At 41.1% G+C, this 26,288-nt stretch overlaps 1 protein-coding gene across 3 annotated transcripts in view; it reads left to right on the top strand.

The window, feature by feature from the left end:
- RASGEF1A (RasGEF domain family member 1A) overlaps positions 1–26,288 on the top strand; it is a 147,570-nt gene that overhangs the window by 107,143 nt on the left and 14,139 nt on the right. For 2 of the 3 annotated variants that reach the window (XM_059477041.1, XM_059477039.1), the window contains 2 exons: positions 16,133–16,312; positions 21,945–22,073. In XM_059477041.1, the coding sequence (XP_059333024.1) occupies positions 16,139–16,312; positions 21,945–22,073 (303 nt within the window). In that variant the 5' untranslated portion in view covers positions 16,133–16,138. Of the gene's footprint in view, positions 1–13,681; positions 13,732–16,132; positions 16,313–21,944; positions 22,074–26,288 lie in introns of those variants that run through there. The other variant, XM_059477040.1, reaches the window with a different exon arrangement.

Here is a 26,288-nt window from a genome sequence, read left to right as displayed (position 1 = left end):
ACTGTTTGCTCAGATTTTCAGATTCAGTCACTCTATCCTCAAGCTCTGTGTAACATCAACATAAAATAACAAACACAACTCAACAATCAAAACTGTTTTCTCTTTCTTAGAAGGAGAAGTCATGCTTCATGGTTCCACCAAGGAGATTAACAGAAAAGTGTTCACTATCAGTTATGCATTAATAGAAAATTACAACTTTTGAAGTGGAATGGATCTAAAGACCAAAAGAAATCTGAATTTGGCTATTCAGTCTGAAGTTTGGGAATAACTGTTTTCAAATAAGAATGAGAACTGAAACTACCTCATGACAAAGGCACTATTAAAACCTAAACCAATGCTCAGTGACATTGTATCTATAAAACAATCATTTCTTAATCAACTCCCACATTCTTTTTCAATTCACCTTCCTACTTACAATGCATCTTTCCCCACACTTTTAACAAGAAAAGTCACTTACATTTACCTGTGTGATCATAGCAGGGGTGCTACCAACACATTTTTTCCTCAGACCAAAGTATTGAGACAATCCACAGAACAGCAACTGGATACTTGCTCTGTGCCTCTCCCAGAAATCATGCATGATGGCTTTCCCCACTGCTTCATTCTCATCTATTCCCTCATTGACAGTAACTATTCCTTTCACATTACAAACAGCATAGATACAGACACAGCAAAAAAACCTAATTGAATAATGACAAAGAATGCTTCCCTATTTCTGAAAATATGCAAAATGAAATTACATAATTCCTGATGTGGTGCATATTTATGATACAGAATTAGTTTTAAAATGAGCTAATAAATAAGCTAAGAAAACATTCCCAAACCAAGCAGGTACCATGCTAGGTTTATGAGGTTTTCACCAAACCTGAGGTAATTTTCACAAGGTAAGGATGATTTCAGTAACTTAGGTGGTAACATAGTTTGGACCAAAAGAAAGGACAGCAGCTGTTTCAGTTGAGCTCTGCATTTGAGTTTCCAGGGTTTGTTATAAGCCCTATAAACTCAAGACAAAACTCAGCTGGTGTGAACTGAAACAAGATGTTTGAGTGAGAAAACTGCCAGTAACTGCCAGTGGAAACCACTGAGCCTGAGAATCAAAACCAGGGTTTGGGCCTGCACTGCACAGATGTCTGGCCAGCCTGATGCAAATGTTATATTTTCTTGCACATAACTCAAAGCCCAGCTATATTTTTCACCAAAACAAATGTTTTAGGGTGCAGGGAAATAAATAAATTTTAAATGGCATCTCCTAATGAGCAAAGATCATGGAGCCAGCAAGAGCAGGGAAATTACTTTTGCATATTTAGTTTTCAAGAGCTGGAGGAGAGAATGAGAGAAATGGAACTGTGGTCACAGTGGGGAAGTTTTTGAGAAACACAAGCAGTGTGGCTCAGGCAGCTTGGGGGAGTGCTGGAAGATTTCAGAAGGTGCACAGATTCCTTTCCCATTAATGAAGGGGCCCTGACTCCAGCTCTGCTGAGCTGGCTCTGAGTGCAAGGCTATTCAGCTCCCTGCTTTGATTGAAAGCATGAGCCTGTTGCTTATGAGCTCTCAGAAGCTTTCCTTTTAATGGGAAGTGGGGGGAAGGGGCAAGAAGATGGCTGGAGGAGGGGAAGGAAAAGATGGGCAGCAAAAAACACTGGTGGCTGAACATGGGACTTCAAGGGATTTGCAGGACAGGCTTTGGGCAAGGGTTAAAAGCTCAAAAGGTGAGTGATGCCTTTCCTGGGCTGATTTTCCTCTCATTATTCACCAACATGTTAAGAAGTTAAATGCATATTCAATCCACTCTTACCCTCTTATTTTCTCATAATCTTACAAAATTATTTATTCTGCTAGCATGGGACTAAAAATAATTAATTTATTGTTTGCAATTATTTTTTCTGGTAGATATCAGCTGTATTTTAATAATGCTAAAAAAAAAACCTAAATAAACCTAATCCTGACATCTTCCCTGCTGCAACAGGGAACATGCAGCCTGCTGTTCCAAATTGCAGACAGTCACGAGCTCTCATCAGACTTTGTGTGGGCTTGAAATGTTCTTTTAGTCCCTTGCAGCTGAAAACTGAGCACAAATTATCACTGAAAGGATATGAAAAATTCTGCTGGGACATTTGCCATAGCTGCACAGGAATGCTCCTCAAAGCAATCAGAAAAGGGAGCAGATTACTTAGCTCAGGTTTGAGGACTGTATTGACAGCTGTTTCTAAAAAACTTTACTTTTTCATCTGGAGAAAAAGGCAAAAACTCCCTGATCAAACTGTATTTTGCTAGTTTTTATCTGTTGCCCATGAAGTGATATCAGCCACTTCTAGTCTGTAAGTCTTTGCTTATCTTCTAAACTGAGCAGAGAGCTTGGCAGGAAACTGAATGAGCAACTTCAAGATAAATCTAAGTATTTCCTATGTGCATCAACCTGGGATGCAACTTCAGTGCTGTAACACTTGGAGTGCTGTGCTGGATTCAGTTCTTGAGCCCCTAGGTGTGTACACTATTAGTAGTCACTTTTACAGAGACAGCATATCCACAGTTTTTTAAAAAAAATTAGCAAAATCTTTAAAATTTTGCTCTTGGTGAGGTAATTTTTATCTGCATTGAAAACACAAAATGTATGCAGAATCAGACTTTCAACCAAGTATATCAATATAATATAGAGGAAGAAAAAAAAAAAGGAAAAACAGTAATAATAAAAAGATAAGATTATTTTGTTCAGTAATGAAAATAGGGACTTGTGATCACAAGCAGCACCAAAGGGAAAAGAGGGATTAAGTAACACTAAACATCAACCTTTACTTGGGGTCACTCAGATGAGTTCTGCTGCCTCTAACCAGTTTTGTGCTAATACTCAGATCTTGCAGCATTGGACATGATAACCTATGGCACCCCTTCCCTAGGATTATAAATTTATTATCTTTTTTTTTTGAAAGAAAACAGTGGAATATCCCAATATCACTAACCAAACAATATTTCCTCACTCTTTAAAGCACACACATGCATACACCACAAGAACAATGCTAACTTCTGAATTGATGCTCTTTGATGTGTGAACATACGAGACAATTGGAGACATTCCAATTATCTCCAGTTCAAAGTTAGGCCAAAATTAGAAGCAGTTATGAATAATGGATTAGGTTTTAGTAGAAATGGCAATGCTGCACAGAATAAAGATGAGAGTTTAGCTTAGCTGTGAATATGTGAACCAGGTGAGCCACACTGCTTCCTTAAACAGACACCTTGGAATTGCACATCCTCAGAAGTTCAATTAACAAAACACATGTCAAAGCAGGGGTTTGTGACAGATTATAAACTGTTTTCAGATGCAATTCTGATGTTTTCAGGATAAAATTAGAAGCTAAAGTTCCTTAAGAAATTGGGTTTTTTGGGGGGGGTTTTATAAGAAATAACCATGCCAAAATCTTGTCATTTACCATAGCACCCCAGGAGTCACTACCCAGGCAAAACACACACCTTGAAAGTGTCATCAGCCAACATGGAGATAAGCACAGCTCAGATCAAAGGGTGCCTAAGCAGGCTATTTCCATTCATTGGGAAATTTTCCTGACAATCTAGCATTTTAATTAAAGAATAATAATCTTGCAAGTAGTAATGCTTCTGTAGCTGGATAAGTTGTTTTTGCTTGGACGTCTCTGCTACATTGGAGAAAAATATATGGGGTGAGCATTCCATCGTTGCATTATATTCCTGTAATTCTACTTTATTTTGTGGATTCTGTGAATATTGGAGCTCAGCTGATCATCATGATAGTGCAGATTGTAGGAATGGGGAGATATTTGTGGCTACTTCTTTGGCTTTGCACTCTTATCAGAGACCTGTTTTCCTTGACTTACTTTGCTGTCTCCAGAGCTGTGTCTAAGTGTGGGCAGTGCCAAGTGAGGCAGTGGTTGGCACTCAGGCTCAGTGCCTTGTTATTCACAGTTTTGACAAGGGTAGCAGACAGCAGGCCAGAGATGATCTTTTATGGTTTGTGCCCTGCTTTCTGTATGGTTATTTACAGATGGCCTCGTTGAAATCCTGTGTTAATCCTGCCTTCCTTCACCAACCTCAGTTTAAGTCTGCCAGTATTTTGCAAACTATAAAAATGAAGTGATTACATAGAACAGTCAATGCTCTCTAGATTTTTAGTAGCAGTAAAAAGTTCTAGCAACAATGAAAAAAAAAACATTTTGCTCAATAGACTCACTGAGAACTGCAAAATATAAAGCAGCCATTTCACCAAATTCATAGAACATCCATTACAAAAGTTAATTAATAGCTAACATGAATTATTATGTATCATGCAATGCTAACACCATTCAAGACTTTCATTTACTTTAGAAAATAACTACTAATAAAAAGCATATTCAATGTTTTTCATCTTTTGCTTTAAAATTACAATTCTGTTTCTAGAAGCAACTGCTCCACTTGCACAAACCCTTCTTTACCTCAATAGACTTAGGTGTGAGTGGGAGTATGTGTTTAACTTCATCTACCAAGGACATGCAGCAAAACTGTGCTCCACTTGCAACACAGGTGTTTAAATGCCAACACTTGAGTGCCTCTCCAGTCTCAAATTTCTCCAGCATCACTGAATTTTTATACCAAAGAAACAGCAGATCCGATAAGTAACACGGTAGAAGTTACAACGTGATACACTCCCTTTCCCGGACTGCACAAAGTATAATATGACAAGAAATTCCTCAGTCCGCTTCTCAAAGGGATTTGATGCAGGCTGGTGGTTAATAATGGGAGAATTTTGTATATAATGTTTTATATTACGGTCCTAATTATTCTTAGAACAAGATGAAATGATAGAATATAGTATCAGGAAGAAAATGGTTGTGATATGTAAATATATAAAACATTTATGCTGTAAACAGACAAGAGAGCATTTTAGATCTCCCTAATTGAAATTGGGCTAGATTTTTATTAAAGAATTTTCAAAGATAACTGTTTAAATAACTTATTGCATTTGCAATACTTCATGTAAAACAAGCTGCATTTTTTACTTTGGTATTATTAGGTCTGAACCAGCTGCCAGTGGGATGCCTTGTAAGTTTAGGATTTCTAGCTTGTCTTTGCCATGCATATATTCTGTGGGAGCCACAAGTGACAAAATAGGAAATTATAAAATACTCATAGGGAACTAGTCTCCTACACAAGAAAAACAATGTGCTTTTCAGTGAACATTCCCAAATTAACAATCAGTACTGCAACACTGTTAAGGTATTATTCTTAAGCTGCTTCATTTGGGGGCAAGGCACTTTGAAGCTTTTTTCATGTATACAGATTTTAAAGGAGTGTAAGAGTACTACCTGGCCAAAATTCTCATATCATTAGGAAAGTTAAATGCATTATGAATAGACTGGCCAGGAAATCTGCCAAGACATGGAAAGCTTCTACTTTTAAAACACCAGCTCAAATACCAGTCAAACAGTAGGTAATAATCAGTTCAGGACACACAGAAGCACCAGGGAGGGACAGGAGGGCAGAGAAATGAAATAAAATTTTTAAATTGTTTTCATTCTTGCTATCCAAAAAAATTGAAATATTAGTTACATATTTTAGTTTTCATGCAATGTGTGTGTATATGAGCTTTACATAACATTTTACAGTTTGTATGTAGAGTGCTGTCTGTTTGTTTCAAGACTTTACAGGGAGAAAACCAAATAACAGAGCTGATTATATTTTCCTGGGCAAGGGTAGTCCACACTTCTGAACACCACTTAGAGCTTTATTACAATTACTGCAGCCATGTCTTAGTGGCAGCTATTCATTCCATAAATCCAGCATATATCCCTACAGCTTCTCTTCTCAGCTATATCAACAACCTGCATCTGTTTCTACCTTGTCTAGATATGAAGGAAAAAAATGTGGTTAGAAAAGTAGGAGAGGCAGGGAAAATAGCATCAAGCACTACAGCACTTTCCAATTCCTACAGATCACAGACTTCTGAGATCCAGTCTAAAAAAATGTTTTACTAATATGACCATGGATTTTAGAGAGCTTTGGTGTCCCTGAACAAATGAAAATAAAAAGTCAAAAGCAACAAAAAAAAAAAAAAAAAAAAAAAAAAAAACCAAAAAAAAAAAAACCTAAAAAAACCCCCAAAACAAAAACTCAAAACAGAGAAATCCACCCACAGCCAATCTTACCACAGGTCTCTAAACCTGACCTGAGCCAGGCTGTGCCCACGGTGAGCACAGCTTTGCTGTGAGAGAACAGAGCCTAATGGGGAACACAAGTGAGCAGCAGAAGGAACAAGCTTCCCCAGGGGAAACAGGATCAGTTTTAAGTTTCCCACATGCTCGTGCCTAGGGAATCCCCTTTGAAGTTGCTGGCTGACATGACATCTGCTTCATGCCACAGCAGCAGCTGTGGGGTTGAAATCCAGACTCATCAAAACATGCGTGGCTCTTGAATCCACTGTGTTTGTTTTGCACCATCTGAGTCTTCCTCTGGTGAGAAGGCAGAAGAATATCAATTGTAAAATTTAAGTAAAATAATAAAAATACCTCTCTAAATGATTTTTAATTCTGGCACAACAAACTTGAAAAGGCAGACAAAAGGGTGAAAAATCCAATAATATCCTCCTGACAAAAATATAAGTGCTCCCCCTGCCCCTAATATACAACTAGAAATTATTGAAACTTGTTATCCTATGACTTAGCAAACTTTTAGGTGAGTGTCAAAGCAAACAGGTTCAGTGAGTATATTGTTTTTTCATCATCAGCTATTTGGTTTGTGGCTTGACTGGCACAGACCACAGGGAAAATAAAAGCTCCAGGAAGACAATAAATCTTTTCTTTGTAGTACATTTACATTTATGTCCTTATAAAGATACTTTCATAGAGGTTTGGGCCAAAGTAGCTCAGTCATGTGAATTCTTTGACTGATTCATGTCAAGATGCTTTTGCAAAACAGAAGATTAAGTAATTGATCACTTAATATCACTAGTACACAGATCATTTTTTTTTTATTTTTTTTTTTTACTTTCAACATTTATGTATCTACAGCAGGGAGTTTGTTCACCTGCAGAACAGTCCTCAGCCTAACCCAGTGCAAATTTGGCCCCATAGAGCCATACTACTTTAGAGCTTCAGGTTCAATAGTTTATGCTTGAATAGCCTGAGACTGTGTCCTAGGATATGTAAAAAAGGATAAACATACATATATATGGAACAATAACCCCTGTTCTGTAGTACTCAGCACCAATTGAATACACAGTTTGTGATGTGATAGTGTCAGTCCTTCCCAAACTATGCTAAAAATCACTGTAGGTGAGAGAAAAGTTCTTATAGATAAAACTAATTAAGCTCGGGAGCTCATCCCTTTGTTCACTAGCTCTTGTTAGTCATCAGAATGCTTCCTTAGAAATTAATTTTGAGTACTTAATTTGATGGCAGCCTTTTGCTAAAATTATACCATATTTAACTATTTTTGCAATACTTCTCCATATATTCTCCTCAAGATACTGTCAAGATTACCACACCTTGATTCTATTCCAAATAAAGACATTAGAATTAAACCAACAGCAATTAAGAGCCCTGGAAAATGAGTAGACTTCAGACTAGTGTAAAACTCCCCCAAAACTGCTGATGAACTTCTTGGCAGTGTCAGCAAAAGGAGCCCAAGCAATAGATGTTCATGGGAACTGAATTACTTGCAGTAATTCAGGTAAGACAAGACACATCACATGTTTAATAGAAATGCTTTTAAACTAATACAGCTGCAGGTGAGTTACTGCAAATGAGCTCATCAGCCCAGAACTTCTCTCCATCAGCTCAAAAATGAAATCTGTAGAACCAAAGAGAATGAAAATTGGGGTAGAAAAAATGGATCCCATAAGTGATTGTAATGAATCTTCCAAAATACCTGTGGGAATGCTAACAGTGTCACTGTCATAGTTTCTGCTAAAGCAAACAGAAGGTTGACTAATCAAATTGGCAGTTCTGATCTGTTAATTGTGATGCCCTAAAGCTTATAACACTAAAAATAAACTCATTTTTTGTTGAGCTAGTTAAAAAGAAATAGCAACCCACGTGCATTCACAAAAATACCATATCAAGAAGATTGACATCAGCAGACATGCAGATTTTTCTTCCCCTGGGCACCAAATTGCTGATGTATGTACATGCTTCCTCCTTGGCATAATTCATTTTCCCTTTCTGCTCAGTGGCAGGGTCCTGGAATTGCTGGTGTCACAGCAAGCATGAATATGCAAGTAAAGGGCACACTAGCGAGGATAAGTCCAGAACTCCATCTTGAATTCAGCCTTTAGCCCAATTTAAAATAGAATATCAGTTGTTCTTAAATAGTCAACTTTAAAAGGCCTGAGATAAAATTAATATCAAGAGTGCCTATTACATTAACATGCTTCTGTAATTCCTTGCTGGAGTCAAAATCAGACTGAATCACAAACATTAAAAGCAGTTAAATAGGGGGATTTGTGCCTTTTCTGCCCTTAGAAAAAGTGAGAAGGCTCCATCAGCTCCTGAAAACACACAAATTGCCATCTATGTATACCAAGTTCTAGCAGCTCCATTCAGCAGAGCAGGCCTAGCCTACATCTTTCTCTGACACCTTTTCCTTTAGTTCACTCTCTAAATCTCCTCTGCCTTTAAATGAGCTGAGGTCCTCTGACTCCTGTAAGGGATCTCTTGTTACATCCTTGATGCAAAGCAGAAGTATCAACCTTTTATATTTGCATTTTATTTAATCAAAGCTGATTGATCCAGTTTTTTCCTAACTGTATGTTCCTTAAATCTTAATCAGCAGGCAAGAAAATTTCTAAAAACTACAGATTTCTATGACTAGAGTATCTATGAAAACCAGGAATCAAACAGACTAGTGGAATTCCTTTGGCAGCAGTGCCAAAATAGCCATTAAAATCTCAGTAGTTAATTAGCAGCCACACACCAGTAACACAGGCAACTCATGTCAGGTTATGTTAAATCTGTTATTTTGGCAGAGGCACTAAAATGCCTGGGGATTAGCACCATGTCCTCTCTAAATCCTGGGGAAGACCTTTCCTTTCAGTCCAAGGGGGAGCTACAGGACCCAGCATCAGGGAAAAATCTGTTTCACCCTGCCCAGCAGAGAGTTATTCCTAGTGGTGTCACAGAGCTGCCCTTATGCCAGTGAAAACACAGTTTGCTCCACAGATACAGAACAGAATTTTCACAACCAGTTTCCCCTTTCAGACAGAACTAAAAACAGACAGGAACAAACATCTTAAGTTGCTCCTATATTTTCATCTTGGTTTGGTCTTAAAATTGCTGGGCACCTAAGGGGTAGAGCTGGTCAGGACCCCTTCAGCAAAACGTTTTCAAAACAGAAAATGCCATTTTCAAAACTACAATAGTCATTGGCTCAGACAAAACTATTATGTGGGAAGATTCTTCATGCCCCAGGTCAGAGAGAGGGAGACAAAGGCATAGTCAGTAATAATCAAAGACTGCTGGCTAGCATGCTCAACCTTGTTTCAAGCTTATAAAGCTTTAGTCAGTTCAGAACCACAATTTGAAACTCTTTCCTCCCACTCCCATCTGTTGCCAAGTTATTAATGTGCCATCAAGTTATTCTGCAGCATGAATCTCTGAAATTTAGAAGTCTTCAAATTCATCTAAAAGTGGTTTGAGAACAGCTTTTAAATCCGAAAATTTGTGTGCAACAAGGAAACCTTGAACATTTGTGCAGTCCTATGAACAAGACCAGAACCCAAATGCTCCTTGAACAAAGCCACCTGAGGCATTGACTCTCTTAACTTCATTCTACTCCTTCAGTCTTTTATGAAGTCTTACAAATGATCCCTACTAACATGAGCCCATGTAAAAACCCTATCTAAGGCCACTGTTGTGGAGTTTAATGGCATTTCCTGGACAAATTCCTTATCTCAAGTCCAGATAAAAGGGCTCAGTCTACAGCCAAGGCCATAAATCCATAAAACCCATGAATGTAACACCCATTTTTAATAGAGCATTCCTTTTTGAATTCCAAATGACAGTATCAGGCTGTATATGCCTTAAAGCCTTCCACAGTGGCAAGAGCAGAATGCTGTGCTGTAACCTGCAAAGGTGGTGGGCATGCAGCAAGGTTCCTGCACTGCTCTGTGGGCACAGTGCACCAGTGGAAAAAGATGTAACATTGCCACACAGATGTAACACACAGTCACCCTGGCCACTTGCAAAAGCTCTGGAGAGCTCTGGGGAGCAGCTCAGACTGTCCCTCCAAGTTAGAAACAAGGTTGGGCATAAACCCAGCAGTGCTTCAAAGACTTAAGCCATATGCTGTATTCATCCTACTGTGTGCACAAATGGGTGGGAATGAACAGATGAAAACTCGACCCTGTGTTGTTATTTAATCAACACTATGAACAATGCCATACACAATTAGGTTCATTTTCAATGCCAATTCCTGTGGCTTTGTTCCTCTTTGTTTCCTTCAATGCAGATGCTGGGGCTTTAAAGCATGTTGACATACTCTGTTAAACGAAATGTTCATTATTAACAGACTTGTGTGGAAGGTGACCAAGGGAGGGAGTCGAGTAGCTTGACAATGAAAGCTCCAAGGACAGCAGGAGAGTCCCTTTATAATTGACTTTATAGCCTCAGATCTGCTTTAATGACATTTGTAATGACTGACTTAAGTACAATTACCTTTAAAATATACACACAGGCACATTTGAACAAGTTGTTTCCAAAATATTGTTACCTAAGAGGAGTAGAAAAAATTCAGATTTCTTCTTCCCCGACTCTCTTTATAATCTTCACTCTCAAATTGATCTCTCCTTCATTTTCACCCATTTTTCTTTGCTAAAATTCCTTGTTTTTACCAAGCTATTGACCAGCAATTTTCCACTGAAGATGAGATGTAACTGTATTGGGAAACTGTATCCCAACACAATAAGGCAAAAGCTTACAGCCCAAATATAAAAACATACAAAGTGCAACAGCATGAAAATACCTTATCAGCATCTCACAGATGAATACTGAGGGCACAGTGGGATTAAAAAAATTTGTCAGTCAAGTGTCCAGAGCACAAGCAGGAACAGAACCCAAACACTGCAAGTGTCAATCCAGGTCATTAATCACAGGTAATGGAAGGTGTTAGGGTGATGCTGGCCAGAGGGAGAGAGGCTGAAGGAACCCTGAAGGTTGAGGCAGGCACAGCGCGGCTGCTGCTGACTCACTCTGCAGCAAGATGCTGCTCTGACCAGCCCAAGTGAACCACAGCAGTGTCACCTCAAAAGCAAGCCACAGAACCAGAACAGGCTCTGCTGCTGATTAAACTGCTCTGGGGTCCACCCACCAGCAACATGAGGCAATGCCTGATGGAAGCATCTTCAAAATGCAAGCAATTTGCTGAGGAACAGACCTTACATAACTACAAAAATAATTAGACCTTAGAGAGTTTCTGTATCAACAGATTTCAACACTCAGAATATAGATCGCTAAAGGTCATCATCCACACTTTACAGAAGGGAAATGAAATGAAATGAAATGATAACATGATTCATCTGCTACATGCTGTACAAAGCCTTCAGCTCCTCTGATTTGTAAAAACTACCTTTCCAACATGACTGCACAACACAGTGTCCCCAAAACCAAGCATCATGTATCCTGGGAAAGGAAAAGATATTTTACTGAGCTTTTATCCTAACACACCCCCCAACATTTGTATAAACATACAAATGTGTATGTTTATACATGTATGTTTAAATGTATATGTTTATGCTTCTTGTTTATATGTGTATAAATAAGAAATATACATGCATATGCTCCTTTACATACACATTAAAAGTCTAAACAGACTGCTGGACTACTGAGTGGAGAAATATGGAACAAAAACATAGAATAGATACACATCTCAGAGAAGAGAGAGCATGCCTAACTAGCATAGTTTTCCTTACTTTTATCTTAATTCCTACATTTCTTAGTTCCACTGACAAGACAGATCTAATTTCTGATGTCACTAAAACCAACAAAACCCCAAACAAACAAAAAGATCATGGGTTGTTTTTACAACAGATTGAATCTGTGACTAGAGCTCAATTAACTAGGTATGTTTTGCTAAGATTAATGGACATATTCTTCTAAAAGTCTCAGCAAATGTTTGAGTAAGGTTAGAAAACAGATTAGCACAGAAACAGAATGAAATCCAATGCCTGTTTTTCATGCATACTTATTTGCAGGCTTGCTGGTGTTGCTCCTAGCCATAAATACTAGATGAGGTATTGAAAGATATTCATAGCATTCAGAAAGAAATACTATCATGTTATACAGTGATAGCCTACAAGCTCTTACCTTCTGCTTTTAGTAACTTTTTATAAAGAGCTTCAAGATGTTTGAACAAGACTTAACAAGACTTGTCTCTCACCCTGCTGTGGGTTACCTTTACATTTCCCTGACCATTACACAGTGGCAGTGCAGACACCACTCCCTGGATTCCAGCCCAGGACCAAGGCAGGCAGGGGCTGTAACTGAGCAGAGCCTCAGCACAAGCAGGCATCAGGTCTGCTACAGCACCTGCTCACTCTACAGGTTGTGGAGTACAGCTAAGAGCCAGGATTGAGCATAGCAGACTTGGCAGGGGGGGGAAAAAACGTAACTTTTCTAGTAGTTGTTTAAAAGAAAAACTAATTTTAAATAAGGAAAATAATCTCTATAGCAGAACTGTTAGAATTTGGAAGCCAAAATGAATTTAGTAAGCAAGCAGTAAAGATGAGTAGCTACATATCCTTCTAAAATTAACGTGTGTTTGGGATGGATGACAGTGCTTGTCCTTAAATCGTGAGCAATCCTGAATCTGTTCCTTACACTCCTCAGTACGTGCATGTGCCCAAATTCATTTGCCGTGCCCACCTACCTAGAGTGGCGTACCTACCTCCAAAAAGGCTTTTCCTACATTAATCACCATGGAAACTAGAGAAGCCTTCTGCTACATATTCAAACACAGCAATCGAATAAACAATTTGAATAACAAAAATAAATCTAAATAGTGACTGGAGACAATGTAGCAACCACTAAACCATCCCAATTCAAGTAAAACGAAGAACAGGACAAGGAGGGGAAAAGGTTGTGTGGGAAAAGGCTGAAAAGATGGCAGCCCTCAGTTGCTCCTGGGTACAGGTGAGGGACTCCGTGGGGCAGATTGATGCTCCTCGGAGCCTTTCAATGGGAGATCAGACTCTAGACAGGACGGGGCTGGTCCCGCGCCAGCCCGACGGCTCGGGACAAGCCCAGGGCTATCAAACTGGCTCAGGCAGCTAGAAGAGAAACAACTCCGACCAAGAGAGGAATAAAATCAGTTATCAGCGGGCAGGGCTGGGCGGCCGCGCTCCCTAGCAGCGCGTCCGGGCACACGCGGGAGCAGCGAGGGGAGCCGGGCGGGCTGGCGGCTGGAGAACGCGTATTTGGGGGAAAAACACACAGAAAAGGGAAAAACCAAACCAACCAAAAAACAAAAGCGGGGGGGAGAGGGAGCCAGTCCTCCCACCCCACAGCACGCGGAAAGACGGAGCGTTCCCAGCAGAGAGGCGCCCGGCCGCCCCCGCCCTCCCCGCGCGGCGCCGTTTGAACGGGCCCCGCCGCCGCTCAGCCAACGGGGCCCCGCGGCCGCCCTGACGTCAGGCGGGCGGGCGGGAGCGGCGGCGGGCGGCCGGGGCTGTCAGAGCCCACAGCCCGGGCCCGGTGCCCGCCCGCCCGCCGGGAGCGCCGCGCCAGGAAGATGAGGGTAAGCGCCGCTGCCCGAGCCGGGGCCGGCCCGGCCGCCACCTGCGGGGCACGGAGCGCCGGGGGCCGCCGGGAGGGAACCCCCGGGAGCGCGGAGGGCACGGGCGGGCTTGGCGCGGAGCTGCCCCTGCGGCGGAACCAGCGCCCCGCCGGGTCCCGCCAGCCGGCGGCAGGGAGAGGGCACGGCCGGCGGCAGGGAGAGGGCACGGCCGGCGGCAGGTGCTACCGGGGCTCTGCCGCAGCGATCCCGCCCCAGGAGCGGGGCTGGGGGCGCGGGCAGCGCGGAGAGCGCCTCAGGATCGCGGGGTGGCGGCGGCGGAGCGCACCCGCTGTGCCCGGCTCTGCCCTGGCCGGTTCCCGCTGTTCCCGGCCGTGCCCGCTGCCCTGCCGCGGGAACAGCCCCGGGAGCGCGGTGGCAGCGCGGGATGCGGCACCAGCCCCGGCAGGACAGCCAGGGCGGCGGGGAAGGGAGCGGTACGGGCTGCGCCCCAGGGGGGTCTTTAAAAACCGAACTGATGCAACAACGAGCGCCTTAAAGGAGTTAAAAGGCTTGATGGCAAAAGCGGGGTTCGTTTCCCGCTAAAGCATCGTTTCGGTGAGGATTTGTTTGGTGGTTAGGTTCGCTTAAAAGCCCTGTGCAACTTCAAGTTGTTGGCCATAAGTGCTCATCACAGCCAGACCATCCTGAGCAGCAGCTTGGGGCTGTATTGCTATGGACCTTAAAAGGGAAAAAAGCAAATTACTGGCGAGTTACATAGTACAGATAGGGAAGCCGTTAGCTTCAGCCATTTCTCGGTGTTATGTACTGCAAAGCTCAGGCCTAACAGATAAATCTGTAAAATACTGAATAACCTCAATGTGCTTTTATGCAGAACTGTCATTTTTCATTTCTTTTGATAAGACATTAGATCCTGCCTTTTCTATTTTATTGGACTCTGTGTCCTGAACTTCTGAAACTGAGCTCCATTCCTCCTTGTGGTCTCCCTGGTTGCTATTAAACAGCTACTATATTTATCTTACAGGGAATTACACTTCCCTTATGTCTCTTATCACGTATGTACGCAATGGTCTCTTGGTAAAAGCCACGAAACGGTTCTACTTATCAGCGTCACGCAAGTAAATCTGTCACTTTGATAAACAAGTTCTGTTAATATTGGTATTTTTTTCCTCACAGTGCACCTAGCATTTATCAGTGCCTAAGAGGAGAAAAATGTTCTGTATTCCAGTTGTAAACATGAATGATTGACTTTGGAGAGTTTGAGAGGAAAAAATATGCCTTGCATTAAAAAATTGCTCAGGAGAAGACTTAAGTGCAGGAGATGAGCGCAGTTAGAAACAGCTGTCAGGTTAAAGGTGCCGATAATGGCCTAATCCTTTTCATCTACATAAGTGCTTTTCATCTATGTCAATATCTTGTCTCTTTCAGAGACAGTGAGACAGCAGCTCAAGAGTTAATGCTGCCTTCTTTGCACTTGATCTCCTAAACAGTCTTGACTATTTCAGCAGCCAGGGGGAACTGTTTTGATGCTGAATAGCATTTCCAACCTTTACATACAGCAGCAGGATGTTTTGTTTAGCCTTCTGCATAGATTTAAGCTGTAGCCAATTTAAAACAAACATTAAACCCCCTGGAGTTTACTCAAAGGCTGCGGTACAGTGATACAATTGCGGTCAAGGGAAGGGAGGTGCAAACCCTAAACCTTGGTGTGGTTTTTGTGTTGCGACAACAGGTTTGTATCCTAAGCAAAGATCTCCAAAGACACTGTTTAAATTAGGCTTGTATGACAGTATATGTCACAGTTCCACCCGGTTCCTGGTTTCATGTACATGTTTAAAAAAAAAAACACGGCAATTTTGATCAGACAGGATATCCCCTGCTGTTTCCAGACATATCTACATGCAGAAGATGCCCTTGTGCTGAGACCTGGATTACATCTAGCTACAGAAGTCGTGAAGGATTTATCATCACAAGTGAAGTGTTTTGGCCAAAGATCTGACTTCAAAATGAGTAAAAATGGGAACATTAAAGCTTAGTATTTGTTTGTTTGCTCAGTAAGGCACCACTTGAGTATCTTGGAAATTCAGAAAGCATTCTGTATTTTCACCTCTGTCTAGTTTTATGCATAAAAAAACAGGGGAAAACTGGGGAGAAGGAAGAAATCAAGTGCAGTGAGGAAAATTCTTATAACTCATGCATCTACAGCTTTAGAGACATAATTTAAAGTGCATTTCAAACACCAAAGCCAGCTTGCAGACTGCTTGGATTCAGAACTCAGCTTGAGCGCTGAGGCTGCCTTCCATCAAATCTGTAATTGTGTTTAATGTATGCCTCTGTAAAACCCACACATAAGACATCCTGCAAGAAAGCTTAACCCTCTCTCCCTTTCTCTGCCCTTCTGCAGGAAACTATGCCCCAGACGCCAATATTTTCCAGCATGCTTGGTTCCAGTTGTAGTGGGCAAGTGCAGCCAGACATGGGAGAGAGATGTGTGGACCCTGTTTACCAGGATGGGAACCTTGTTTCTGGATCACTGGAGGCCTTGATAGAGCGCCTGGTGCCCACCATGGACTATTACCCAGATGTAAGTAGCCACCAAAAGGGGATTTTTTTACTCCCATGCTTTACTACACCCATACTGCATTAGTATCTGAATTGTTGCTCTCTCATAAAATTCTACCTCTGTCTGATTCAAGATTGAGATGTAGGCTAAAGATGCATTTATTTTACTGGCAATATTCATTAGTTAAAGATGTTGCTCAATAGGGATATTCTGTTTCTAAATGAGAGCGCTTGTTAAAAGATAAAGCCATCTTGAACTCAAATGGGTGCCTTAAGAACCAATTAAAAGCAGCATTAGCCACTGAATTTTCATAGTTCTAAGCTGCTTTAGCTCTAATGCAGCCAAGATTAACTGCTAACCAGGTCCTACCTAGGGAAGCAGACCTGAAAACAGCTCTAGTATTTTTCCCTTTAATTTTCTATGCATATCCTAGTTAGGCCATCAGAAAAAAAAAATCACAACCTAAAATAGATTTTAATTAAAATACTCTCTTTCTAAAGACATTTTAATGGGACAGTGCTGTAATAATGTATGTTCTCAAGCCTGAAACTGATTTTGCAACTGGCTGAACATCCTCAGTGCAGTCCTCAAAGTGAATCTTACCTATATGTAACTCTAGGGTATGCAGTAAGAATTTGAACCAAGGATATTAAGATACCACTTTATCACTTAAAATTACTCTTTGTGCCCATTAATGAAAGATACTATTGGAACAAGCCAAAGATCAGAGGGTCTATATAACTTCTATTCTATTTGAGCTCTGAAAAAGCAGCAGCTATTACAGAAATATCCCAGCACTTTGAAAACCAACAAGGGAGCAGGAAACTGCAGTCACTATTAACTTGTATGCCAAACTTAATGTTTATTGCAGTGGGCCATGCTATATCTTGTATGTTTCTCAATCTAATTTGTGTAGAATGTTTTATTGTGGTCTCATTTAAATCATAATAAAGTCCCTCCAAGGTCCCACAAATAACACCACACATCCTCACAATCATCATCATCCACAAAAAGGGACTCTCCATGCCAGAGTTCAGTGGGAATGTGCAGAACTGCCATCAATCATCAGTATAGGATTAAAAAAGCAAAACAAGCATGGTTTACTATTCCAGTTCAAAAGTAATCCTAAACCTTGTATTTAAATATGGCTAACATACAATTGTGCTGCCAGTACCAAATCCTTTCTAAGACTCAGAGGGATAACCATTGCTAGACATTAAATCTCCCTTCCACACCCCCAAATACATATTGTAGAGCAGATGCACAGAAGAAACTACTGGGTAGAGCTGGTGTGGTGTTACAGTGGAATGAATAGCTTTAGGATAATCCAAGGAGCCTGTTCCTTCTCTTTGCTCTGATACATGAATCTTGTTACTTGCTACTTGTATTTCAGAAGTGTAGCAAAGTTTTTTAAGTAGCTGCTAATGCACATCTCTCATTGTACCTTGCAACATAAAATCTACTTACAACACAGCTGTTCTGAAAATGGTTCCAGGAAGTGAGTAAAGGGTCTACAGCTTACTTTGTAATGCAGCTAGTTTCCGTGGTGCTTTCCCTTCATGTCCCATGCAAGAGTGCATTACAAAGCAAGCAGCCATGGGCCCCACCCTGCAGGCTCACAGCTGAGCATCCAACAGAAGCACTCAGGGGTAACTCCAGGGAAAGAGAGATGGACAACAGCATCCAACCAAATTCATCTCCTCCATAGCACAACACATACCTTTAGTTAAACCAGATCACCCAGTTTAGGTGAAAGGATTAATTATAAAATGAGTGGACAAATAAGCTCTGAACAACATAAAGAAGAAGCTGTATATGAGTTATCTTCAAACTCAAGTTTTCTATTTTCCTTCAGTTACATGTTTATGCTTCATTTCATGCTCATTTGTGGTTTTAGGGGAGCTGCCACAGAGGGTTGGTGGTGGCCATTTAAGCTGATATCCTGTCAGAAGAGCAGCCAGTCCTGTATGTTCAAGAGAGAAGTATCAAAACCTCTTAGACTTAACTCTCTGGCTACTCATCCAAAGAAAGGCAGCAAAGTGTCACCCACAGAAGCCAGTGGCAGTATTAGAGCAGGGGTTACCTTCTTTCAGAGTGACACAGTGCTAAGTTGCAGCACTCATCCAAGTTTTCTGATGACTGCATTTGAGCACAGTGCTGAGAAGGCACTGCTGCCTGTGTGCACACTGATCACAGGAACCTTCTGGGCAGGGAAAAAGGGAGTGGGGACAGAGCAAACACACTGTGTCCTTCTGTGCTGGTTACAGAGGCAGAACAAAAATGTGCTTGCCATGTTGGCAGAGCACGAGACAGGCAAGGGAGGACAGGAAAGATAAGTGCCTGCATTAGTGTGCTGCTCTTCTGAGTCTTGTTTGTGTGCGGGGACTTGCTCTGCACACAGGGAAATGTATGCTCATGAGACAGAGGAGTTCAGGAGGTTAGGAATGGAATGTACCAGTCTGCAACCCTTGTGCCCAAGCAAGAAAATATTTGAAGAAAATATTTCACAAACACAAAGTTCCAGAATGAGCAGTGAGTGCACACAGAGAAATTTTATTTTTTTCCCTGCCTCAAGAAGTCATCAGTGCATTCTTGGGTCAGAGAGTAACAATTCCTTCTTTAGTCTTGTGCACTCACACTCTTCTTTTTTTTTAATATAATTCAGCTCATCTCTTAGCAACAACTTTAGGCACTAAAGGAATCTGGCTTCTTATTCTCTTGCAAAGCACAAGCCCCTTTTGTGTCTACTTACATTCTCCCAACTGCAAAAAGGATTTTTTTTTTTGCCTCCCCTCCCAAATACCTGTCACTTTTAGGATAAATGGAGCTTAACTTTCACTCTTATAGCTTATGGGAGCATTTTTTTATCATTCTGTATCAAACTAGCTAGCTTCAGAGCTAAATTTCCTTCTCCAAACCATCCCCTTCATGGCTAGAGGACTGCCTGAGAAGCTGTAGGTTTTTACACTGTTACAACATTTAGCCTCTGTACATATGATATTACATATGAAATACTAATTAGTATGAAATCTTTACTATCCAAAACAACTATGTTCTAGCCCCTGAGACCTAGCACTAACCTGAAATGCATGGCTTAGTTTACTCTGAAATTTCTTTATTGGATAAGGAGTGGCTACTAGCAGAGAGACAAGGAAATGGGTGGGTCAGTATGCTCTCATTTTTCATTGGGTAGTCCTTGTCTGTGTCAGTAATAAAAGTATCAAAATCCCTCAATTTGATACCAGTATGGTGTAAACCAGCATATCTTGATTGACCACAATGGAACAATTTTGTTTTCCAAAGTAATGAACGTAGTTCCGGTTAAATGACTTTAAAAAATGGAATAAAAATAGAGTAGGTGGATTCCAGAAGGAATGGTAACTTGTTTCTGAAATCTAAAAGTTTGATGTTGTCTGAAAAAGCATTGCATGGGTCCAGTAGAGCTATTACTGATTACAGAGACACATCAGCAAGCCTAAAATGGAAAATACGCACTGTCATGGCCTGTGTCTTCCTGCTTCTTGCCAGTTCAAATCTTTTATGAACATCCTATAAAACATTATCAAAGGAACCAAATAAAAGCGCAGGTCATGTGCACACACTTTTCTTACTGTGTGACAGCAGGAAAATGAAGCTGTGAGTGGCCCTTTCTCAGAGTCCCTCTGGATAAACTCTGTGCCACATCACACACACTTCCACCAAGGAGACCAACCCTAGAATTACTGTGAGAGAGAAGCAAAATTACATCTTTGCTTAAAACAATGTGTTCCAGCTTATCAGAGCAAAGGTCACTGCCAGGGCAGTGTGCCTCAAGTTGTGGTTCCCTGCTACTGACACACACACACACATCTCTCAGCCAGGCCCTCTCAACTCCCCAAGCAAGAATGTGGGGAAGCGATCAGAATGTCACGTCCCTTTTTTTTTTCCCCTCCCCACCCATCTCATCTCTCAAATGCAAAATACAGTAAAACCTGAGGGCTGCTTCAAGGCTTCAGTGCAAAACAAAAATTTCACACAACCCAGTGACAGCTGACTCACCCAACAGCTAAATTCCTGTTCCACATAGTCCAGACTCACAGTTTTAAGTTCAGGGACAACAATGAACACATGAGATAGATAGAAAGTGAAACAGAGGATAAGTAGGCATAGTTAAAGACACAAACACACACACACACCCCAAATCTCACAATCCAACACAGTTCTTTCTGTTGTTTCCTTCTGAGCAGGGAACACATCAGTTTAGGAATCACTGCTGCTGTATCACATTGTACATTCTGTACTTTCATTACATTCCTTCAGAAGGACAGGACAGAGTTGTATGTTTAGATATGTGTTTAATACTATTATACTTTCCATTCACTCCCAGAACACTGTGACTTTTAGTTAGTGTTATTTATTTTGTGCTAAATTTGTATTATAGGGCATGCTGAGTACTAGAGAAGTGAAAACATTTTTCATTAATAGCACATTTTACTCTGATTAAAGAGACATACCACATAACCTCTTTGGGGTCATAAAGACACCATTCTTGTTTAATAATAAGCTCCTTCTAGCAACTGCAAGCAGCAGAATTTGGTAGCAGATAGTAGAGCTACCATATTTTAGACAACTGGCCCTAACATTTTAACTGTCTTAATTTACTTGCCCAGCCCAAGGTGGTACAAGCTCACAGTGACTATTACATGTATTTGGCTGTGTCCTGGAAAGTCACATTACTAAAACATGGAAAAAGTAACAGTGCACATTTCAAACATAACAAAGGTTAATTGAAATACAATGTCAAGGAGATCCCCTATAATTTCCCTACTTCAGATTTTACCAGAAAGCCTGAGGGGAAAAATGGAATTACTTATGAGGTGCTACTGTCATTAGTCAGGCAATTACAGCCCAATGCAGCAGCCCAGCTTCAAGCACTGGAAAAAGACTGGGACAAAAAATCATCCTCACTTCAATTAAATGATCCAGAATACGGTACAATGGATACTTGTCCAGAGTACCATACAGTGCATCACAGCTTTTAAATTAGAATGGAGAGCCTATTTCTAATGAGACATCCTCATTGCTGGTATTTATTAGCAGTGTTCATATTCAAAGACTCTGAAACAAGCCCCAGATAAATAAAGTCAAGTTAAAAACTAAATTATTGTCCTGTGGCCCCAAACTAAATGAAAACTTTTGTCAGTGATTGCGGGGAGAAAGGAATGAAAATCCCCAAACATGAAGAAATTACAGCTGTGGTTTGGAATATACATCATGTAGTTTTCTGCAGCTCAGTCAGAAACAATCAATCACTCTTAAAGAAACCAAGCAGCATTAAATGATGGTGTTTAAGAGTCATAACACCCTTCATTAGATGTATTTCATTTGTGGCTTTGGTAAGTGATGACTAATTAAGCACATTGAGTCTGGCATTTTAAAAGGAAACCATTTGATAATTGGAAAACCCCACAGTTAACAGCCTTGAAGCCTATAGCATTTCCTCTCAACAGAGCTAAAAAGGACCTGCATTTCTTGGAGACAGGAAAAATTATAGAAATTTTAAATGAAGCAGTTACATTCATAGTTTACAGATTAGTTTTTTCAAGGAAAACACATTAGTTTTGCTAAAGCTTTTCAACTTGTTGTTTTTCTTTCTTTTTTTCTCCTTCCACAGAGAACTTACATCTTCACTTTCCTACTGAGCTCACGAGTCTTCATTCACCCACACGAGCTCCTGGCTAAAGTGGGGCAGATCTGCATTAAACAGAAGCAGCAGCTGGAAGTGGGGACTGAGGCAGAAAAGGTAAATGGACCATTGTGTCCCTCAGTTACTTGTGGTGCTGTCATTTATTTTCCACTCTCTCCTCATTGTAAAGCTAAATAGACTGATAAAGAATAATACAAAATTGTAACTGGGATTTGTTGCTGGATGCACTTGTACTTGGGTCTTGTTCTTTGAGGTATCTTTATTTGCTGGCTACATTTGCTGGGGTTCTGTCCTGCCTCACCAGGCAGCTGCAGGTCAGGGGAGCAGTGTGTGTGTGCCATGAGAGCTGCATGTGTGCCATGTGTGCACTGTGTGCCATGAAAGCTGCATGTGTGCCATGTGTGCACTGTGTGCCATGAAAGCTGCATGTGTGCCATGTGTGCACTGTGTGTGTGCCATGTGTGCACTGTATGTGTGCCATGAAAGCTGCATGTGTGCCATGTGTGCACTGTGTGTGTGCCATGTGTGCACTGTGTGTGTGCCATGAAAGCTGCATGTGTGCCATGTGTGCACTGTGTGTGTGCCATGTGTGCACTGTATGTGTGCCATGAAAGCTGCATGTGTGCCATGAAAGCTGCATGTGTGCCATGTGTGCACTGTGTGTGTGCCATGAAAGCTGCATGTGTGCCATGTGTGCACTGTGTGTGTGCCATGAAAGCTGCCCAGCAGCTGCTTTGCACTTTTGAGCTTTCACCAAGTAAGGAAAATCAGATTCCAGAAAATCCCTTTCTCCAGTCAGGCTCACCATCCTATTAGAGTTAACAATAACCTCTGCTGCAGGTTACTGTTGGGGTGTTTGGACTCAGTATAGCAGTAGATCAGAAAGTTACTTCTCACAAAAATTAGGAGATGCACTTATTTAAAATGGTGACCTGCACTGACATGTTTTATTACAATCACTTAAACCAAACTTACATCTGTCTAAGTGTCACCACTTGTAAAGTGTGTATTGAAAGACTTTTTCAATTATTTGAAAATGAAGTTCCAGAAAAGTCCAAGCTGGGCAGCAAATAAGAGTAACAGAAACAGGAAGATACCAACAAGACCTAAATTGTTCAAATCCTGGGCATGTTTTGGAATCTTTCTTCTCTGATGAGACATTGCATGTGCCCATTCCTAATCTCCAGCATTTTGGTAGCCCCATTTTGTTTTTCCTTGGTGTATCAGCACTTTGAGTGAGGAGCACAAAAGGCAACTCTGGTTTGTCAATAAAGAGTTTTTAATAGCAATACTGACCCAAGGGCTTTTTCTCCCATACTATTCCTGATGTGCATCCTCTTCTCTTATTAATGTCACAACATCGCTCCACAGGACAAACTAACTGTGTACAAAATGACTTTCATCCAGGTCAGTCCCCTGATCTGCTCTCCAAATATCTGCACAGCTCATCCTGTAGGTGCTGGGGAAACCAAGGTGCCAGAAGCACTGCATCCACTTTTGCACTCAGAGGTGATAGTTGTCCCTAGCACCACTGCCAAACTTAATTTGTGACTGAGCAAACTCTGCTCTCTAAGTTGTGATGGTTCCTCAGCAACATGTAACTAAACAACGGAGATGGGGGCCTCTAAAAGGTGCCAGGACCATCTGAAATACAGAATGAGTCAATCTGAGTTGTAGACCTATGTAGGAAAAGACTGCAGTGAGTAGAAAGTGTCCAAATACAGCTGTGAAATACTTGGATTTAAAATGAATGGGATGTAAATGAAACTTTTGTGAATAACAATGCTCTTCAGAGATTTTCAAATGAAAGCCATCTCTGGGGACTAAATCAGCTGGCTGTTTAGAGATACAATGCTAATTGTAAAGCAGTATTAGTGTGGCTTCTCAGCAGGCTTGTTAAAAAGTCCTGGAGTCCTGATAGAAATGAAATAGCATCACATCCCAATGTCAGACAGAGCAGCTCATATTGCAAACCCCACACTCTTATACCTGCTGGCACCTTGGGCATGGGCTGCAGGACACCCAGCAAGCAGCAGGGTGACAATAAATCCCTTCTGGGAGGTGGCTTTCATTCACATGCTTCTCTGGCTGCCCTTTCTGTTATGCCCTTGATCCCTTCCTACCTCCTTAATATAAGCTGCAAATTTTTCCTGCCTTCTAAACACAAGCTTCTTGGAAAACCCTGCATGAACTTCTGACATTCCTCTCAAAGTACTGCTTTATTGCCCTCTACTGCCAGCACCTGTATGTTTTACAGAATAGTTTGGCCACAAGCACTTGCAAACATTTGTTTTTCTACATGGCAACAAATAAAATCTCATTTCACATACAGCATACAAACTCTTCACTCGAGATACCTTAATGGATTATGACTGTGACTACTTGAGAGTATCATCAGCTACCAGCACCTTCTAATTAAGTGGCTGCAAAGCAGGAAATAGCTGACAAAAAGCAGTTAAAGCATCTCTGGTCGAGTTTGCTTATGCAAATCTCTTAAGATAAGCTGTGCAACTTGGTGCCTGGATAGCATGTCAGCTGAAGAAGTGGCAAGCAAGCAGGTTTTGAGGTTACACACCACAATCCTTATCATTCTCTTGGTTTTGACATTTCTGGCTAGCCAAAGAGTTCTACAGAAATACAACCCAGAAAAAGTGGTTTGCAAAGAAAAACACTCTGGGGTGTCTTGGAGTCTGTTTAGAGTCCTTTTAACTATGCATAAAAAGCAAGAATTTCACAGTTTAAGACAACAATTATAACATACAAGTCAGTAGTTAAGATTGACCATAAAGGAAAAAATTTAACTCTCCATAAGTGCATTAGAGATTGGAGGGTATCAAGCAAGATTATGAGGGAAAAATCACTTGTATAGTATTATTGAGTGGATAAAAACCCTGTTCTTACACCTGTGGTACAATTTTCCTGCAGCTTGAGCATTTTATATAGCTCAAGTTAAAGAAGTAAGAAATAAAAAGAGAACATAGAAGTTAGTTTCTATTAAGTTTGTTTCACCTGTCTATATATATATATAGCCTTCAAAAGGATATATATATATAGACAGGCAAAACAAATATATATACAAAACAAAAACATATATATAAATATATATAAAACAAATTTTATATATATATAATCCCTTCAAAAGTTACTATTTCCTCTGGGGTTTTTGCCAGTAAGTCCTCCTTTTTAAAAATGGAAAAATATGTATAACCAGGTCATTCCCGTTAAATCTTTCCTATTGCCCTCCTTCCTAATTGGGAGTTGTTTTTGAGTTCTGTCTTGTCTCAGGAACAGGGTCAATCCACAGAACACTTGAATTAATAGAGTTATTTCTCTTCTCAAAGAAATGTTTGTGGGAGAAGTATTCCCATGGACTCCAGAGACCTCACAAGGGGAGGCTCATGTCTGGAGCAGGGCTGGAGAAAAGCAGGTTGGTGGGTTTACTGCAGCCATGGCAGAGAGGGAGCTGTGCTGCTGCTGCCCCCAGGCCTGTGAGGTTTCCATGTGGGCCATCACGTGCACCGAGCCTGTCCCGCTGCTTTAGCTCCACCAGAGTGCACGTGGAACAGAAATGCCCTGCCCTGCTGCACTGAGCCTCCCAGCACTGCTCTCAGAAAGTGTGCACCTTATTGTCATCAGTGTTAAAAGGCAGCTGATGAAACACTGAGCTTTTTTAAACCTGAGGAGTGTAGTTGGTCTTGCAACATGCCTGGCTTGCCATACGAAGAGGGCACACCATAACGACTCAAAAATAGATACAAGAGATGTGAAGTCAGTGTTCATAAATCACTGTGTTATAAGCTGTACATGGAGTATAATTTGGGGTAATTTGGCTGAGTACTACAAGAACAGAGCCTCATTTTTCTCCTTCAAACCTTCTCCTTCTATATCAGTGCCTAAAAATACTGATGAAATACAGCCTGGTGTTATGCTGCACCTACTTCAAATCATGCCAGCTAATGCTACCTCTTCAGTGGGCTCCTGGCTTTAAGGAGCAATCTTGGACACAGCAGCATTAAAAAAGCATCAGCTATGACTGATGTAGGCTCTTCAGCTGCTGGGGTCAGTCTAGACAAGCTATAAATTCTTCATGAACTGAACGTTCATATGGAGATGCTTGCCATAGCCTAAGGTGAGATTTTTAAACCTTTCTGCCCTCACCACTCCTTGTTCAGTTCCAAAAATTAAAAAGAATGATTAATACTAAAAAGATGATTAATACTAAACAACAGTTCTGTAGCAGCTTGTGGTAAACAGAAGTGGAGTTGGCACATACCTGTTCACTTCAATTGAATGGAAGTGCACTCCCTGGCT

The sequence above is a fragment of the Ammospiza nelsoni genome, chromosome 8 (genome assembly GCF_027579445.1).
Source record: "Ammospiza nelsoni isolate bAmmNel1 chromosome 8, bAmmNel1.pri, whole genome shotgun sequence".
Classification (NCBI taxonomy): domain Eukaryota; kingdom Metazoa; phylum Chordata; class Aves; order Passeriformes; family Passerellidae; genus Ammospiza; species Ammospiza nelsoni.
Note: the sequence above shows the minus strand (reverse complement) of the source record. Positions and strands in the feature narration are given on the sequence as shown.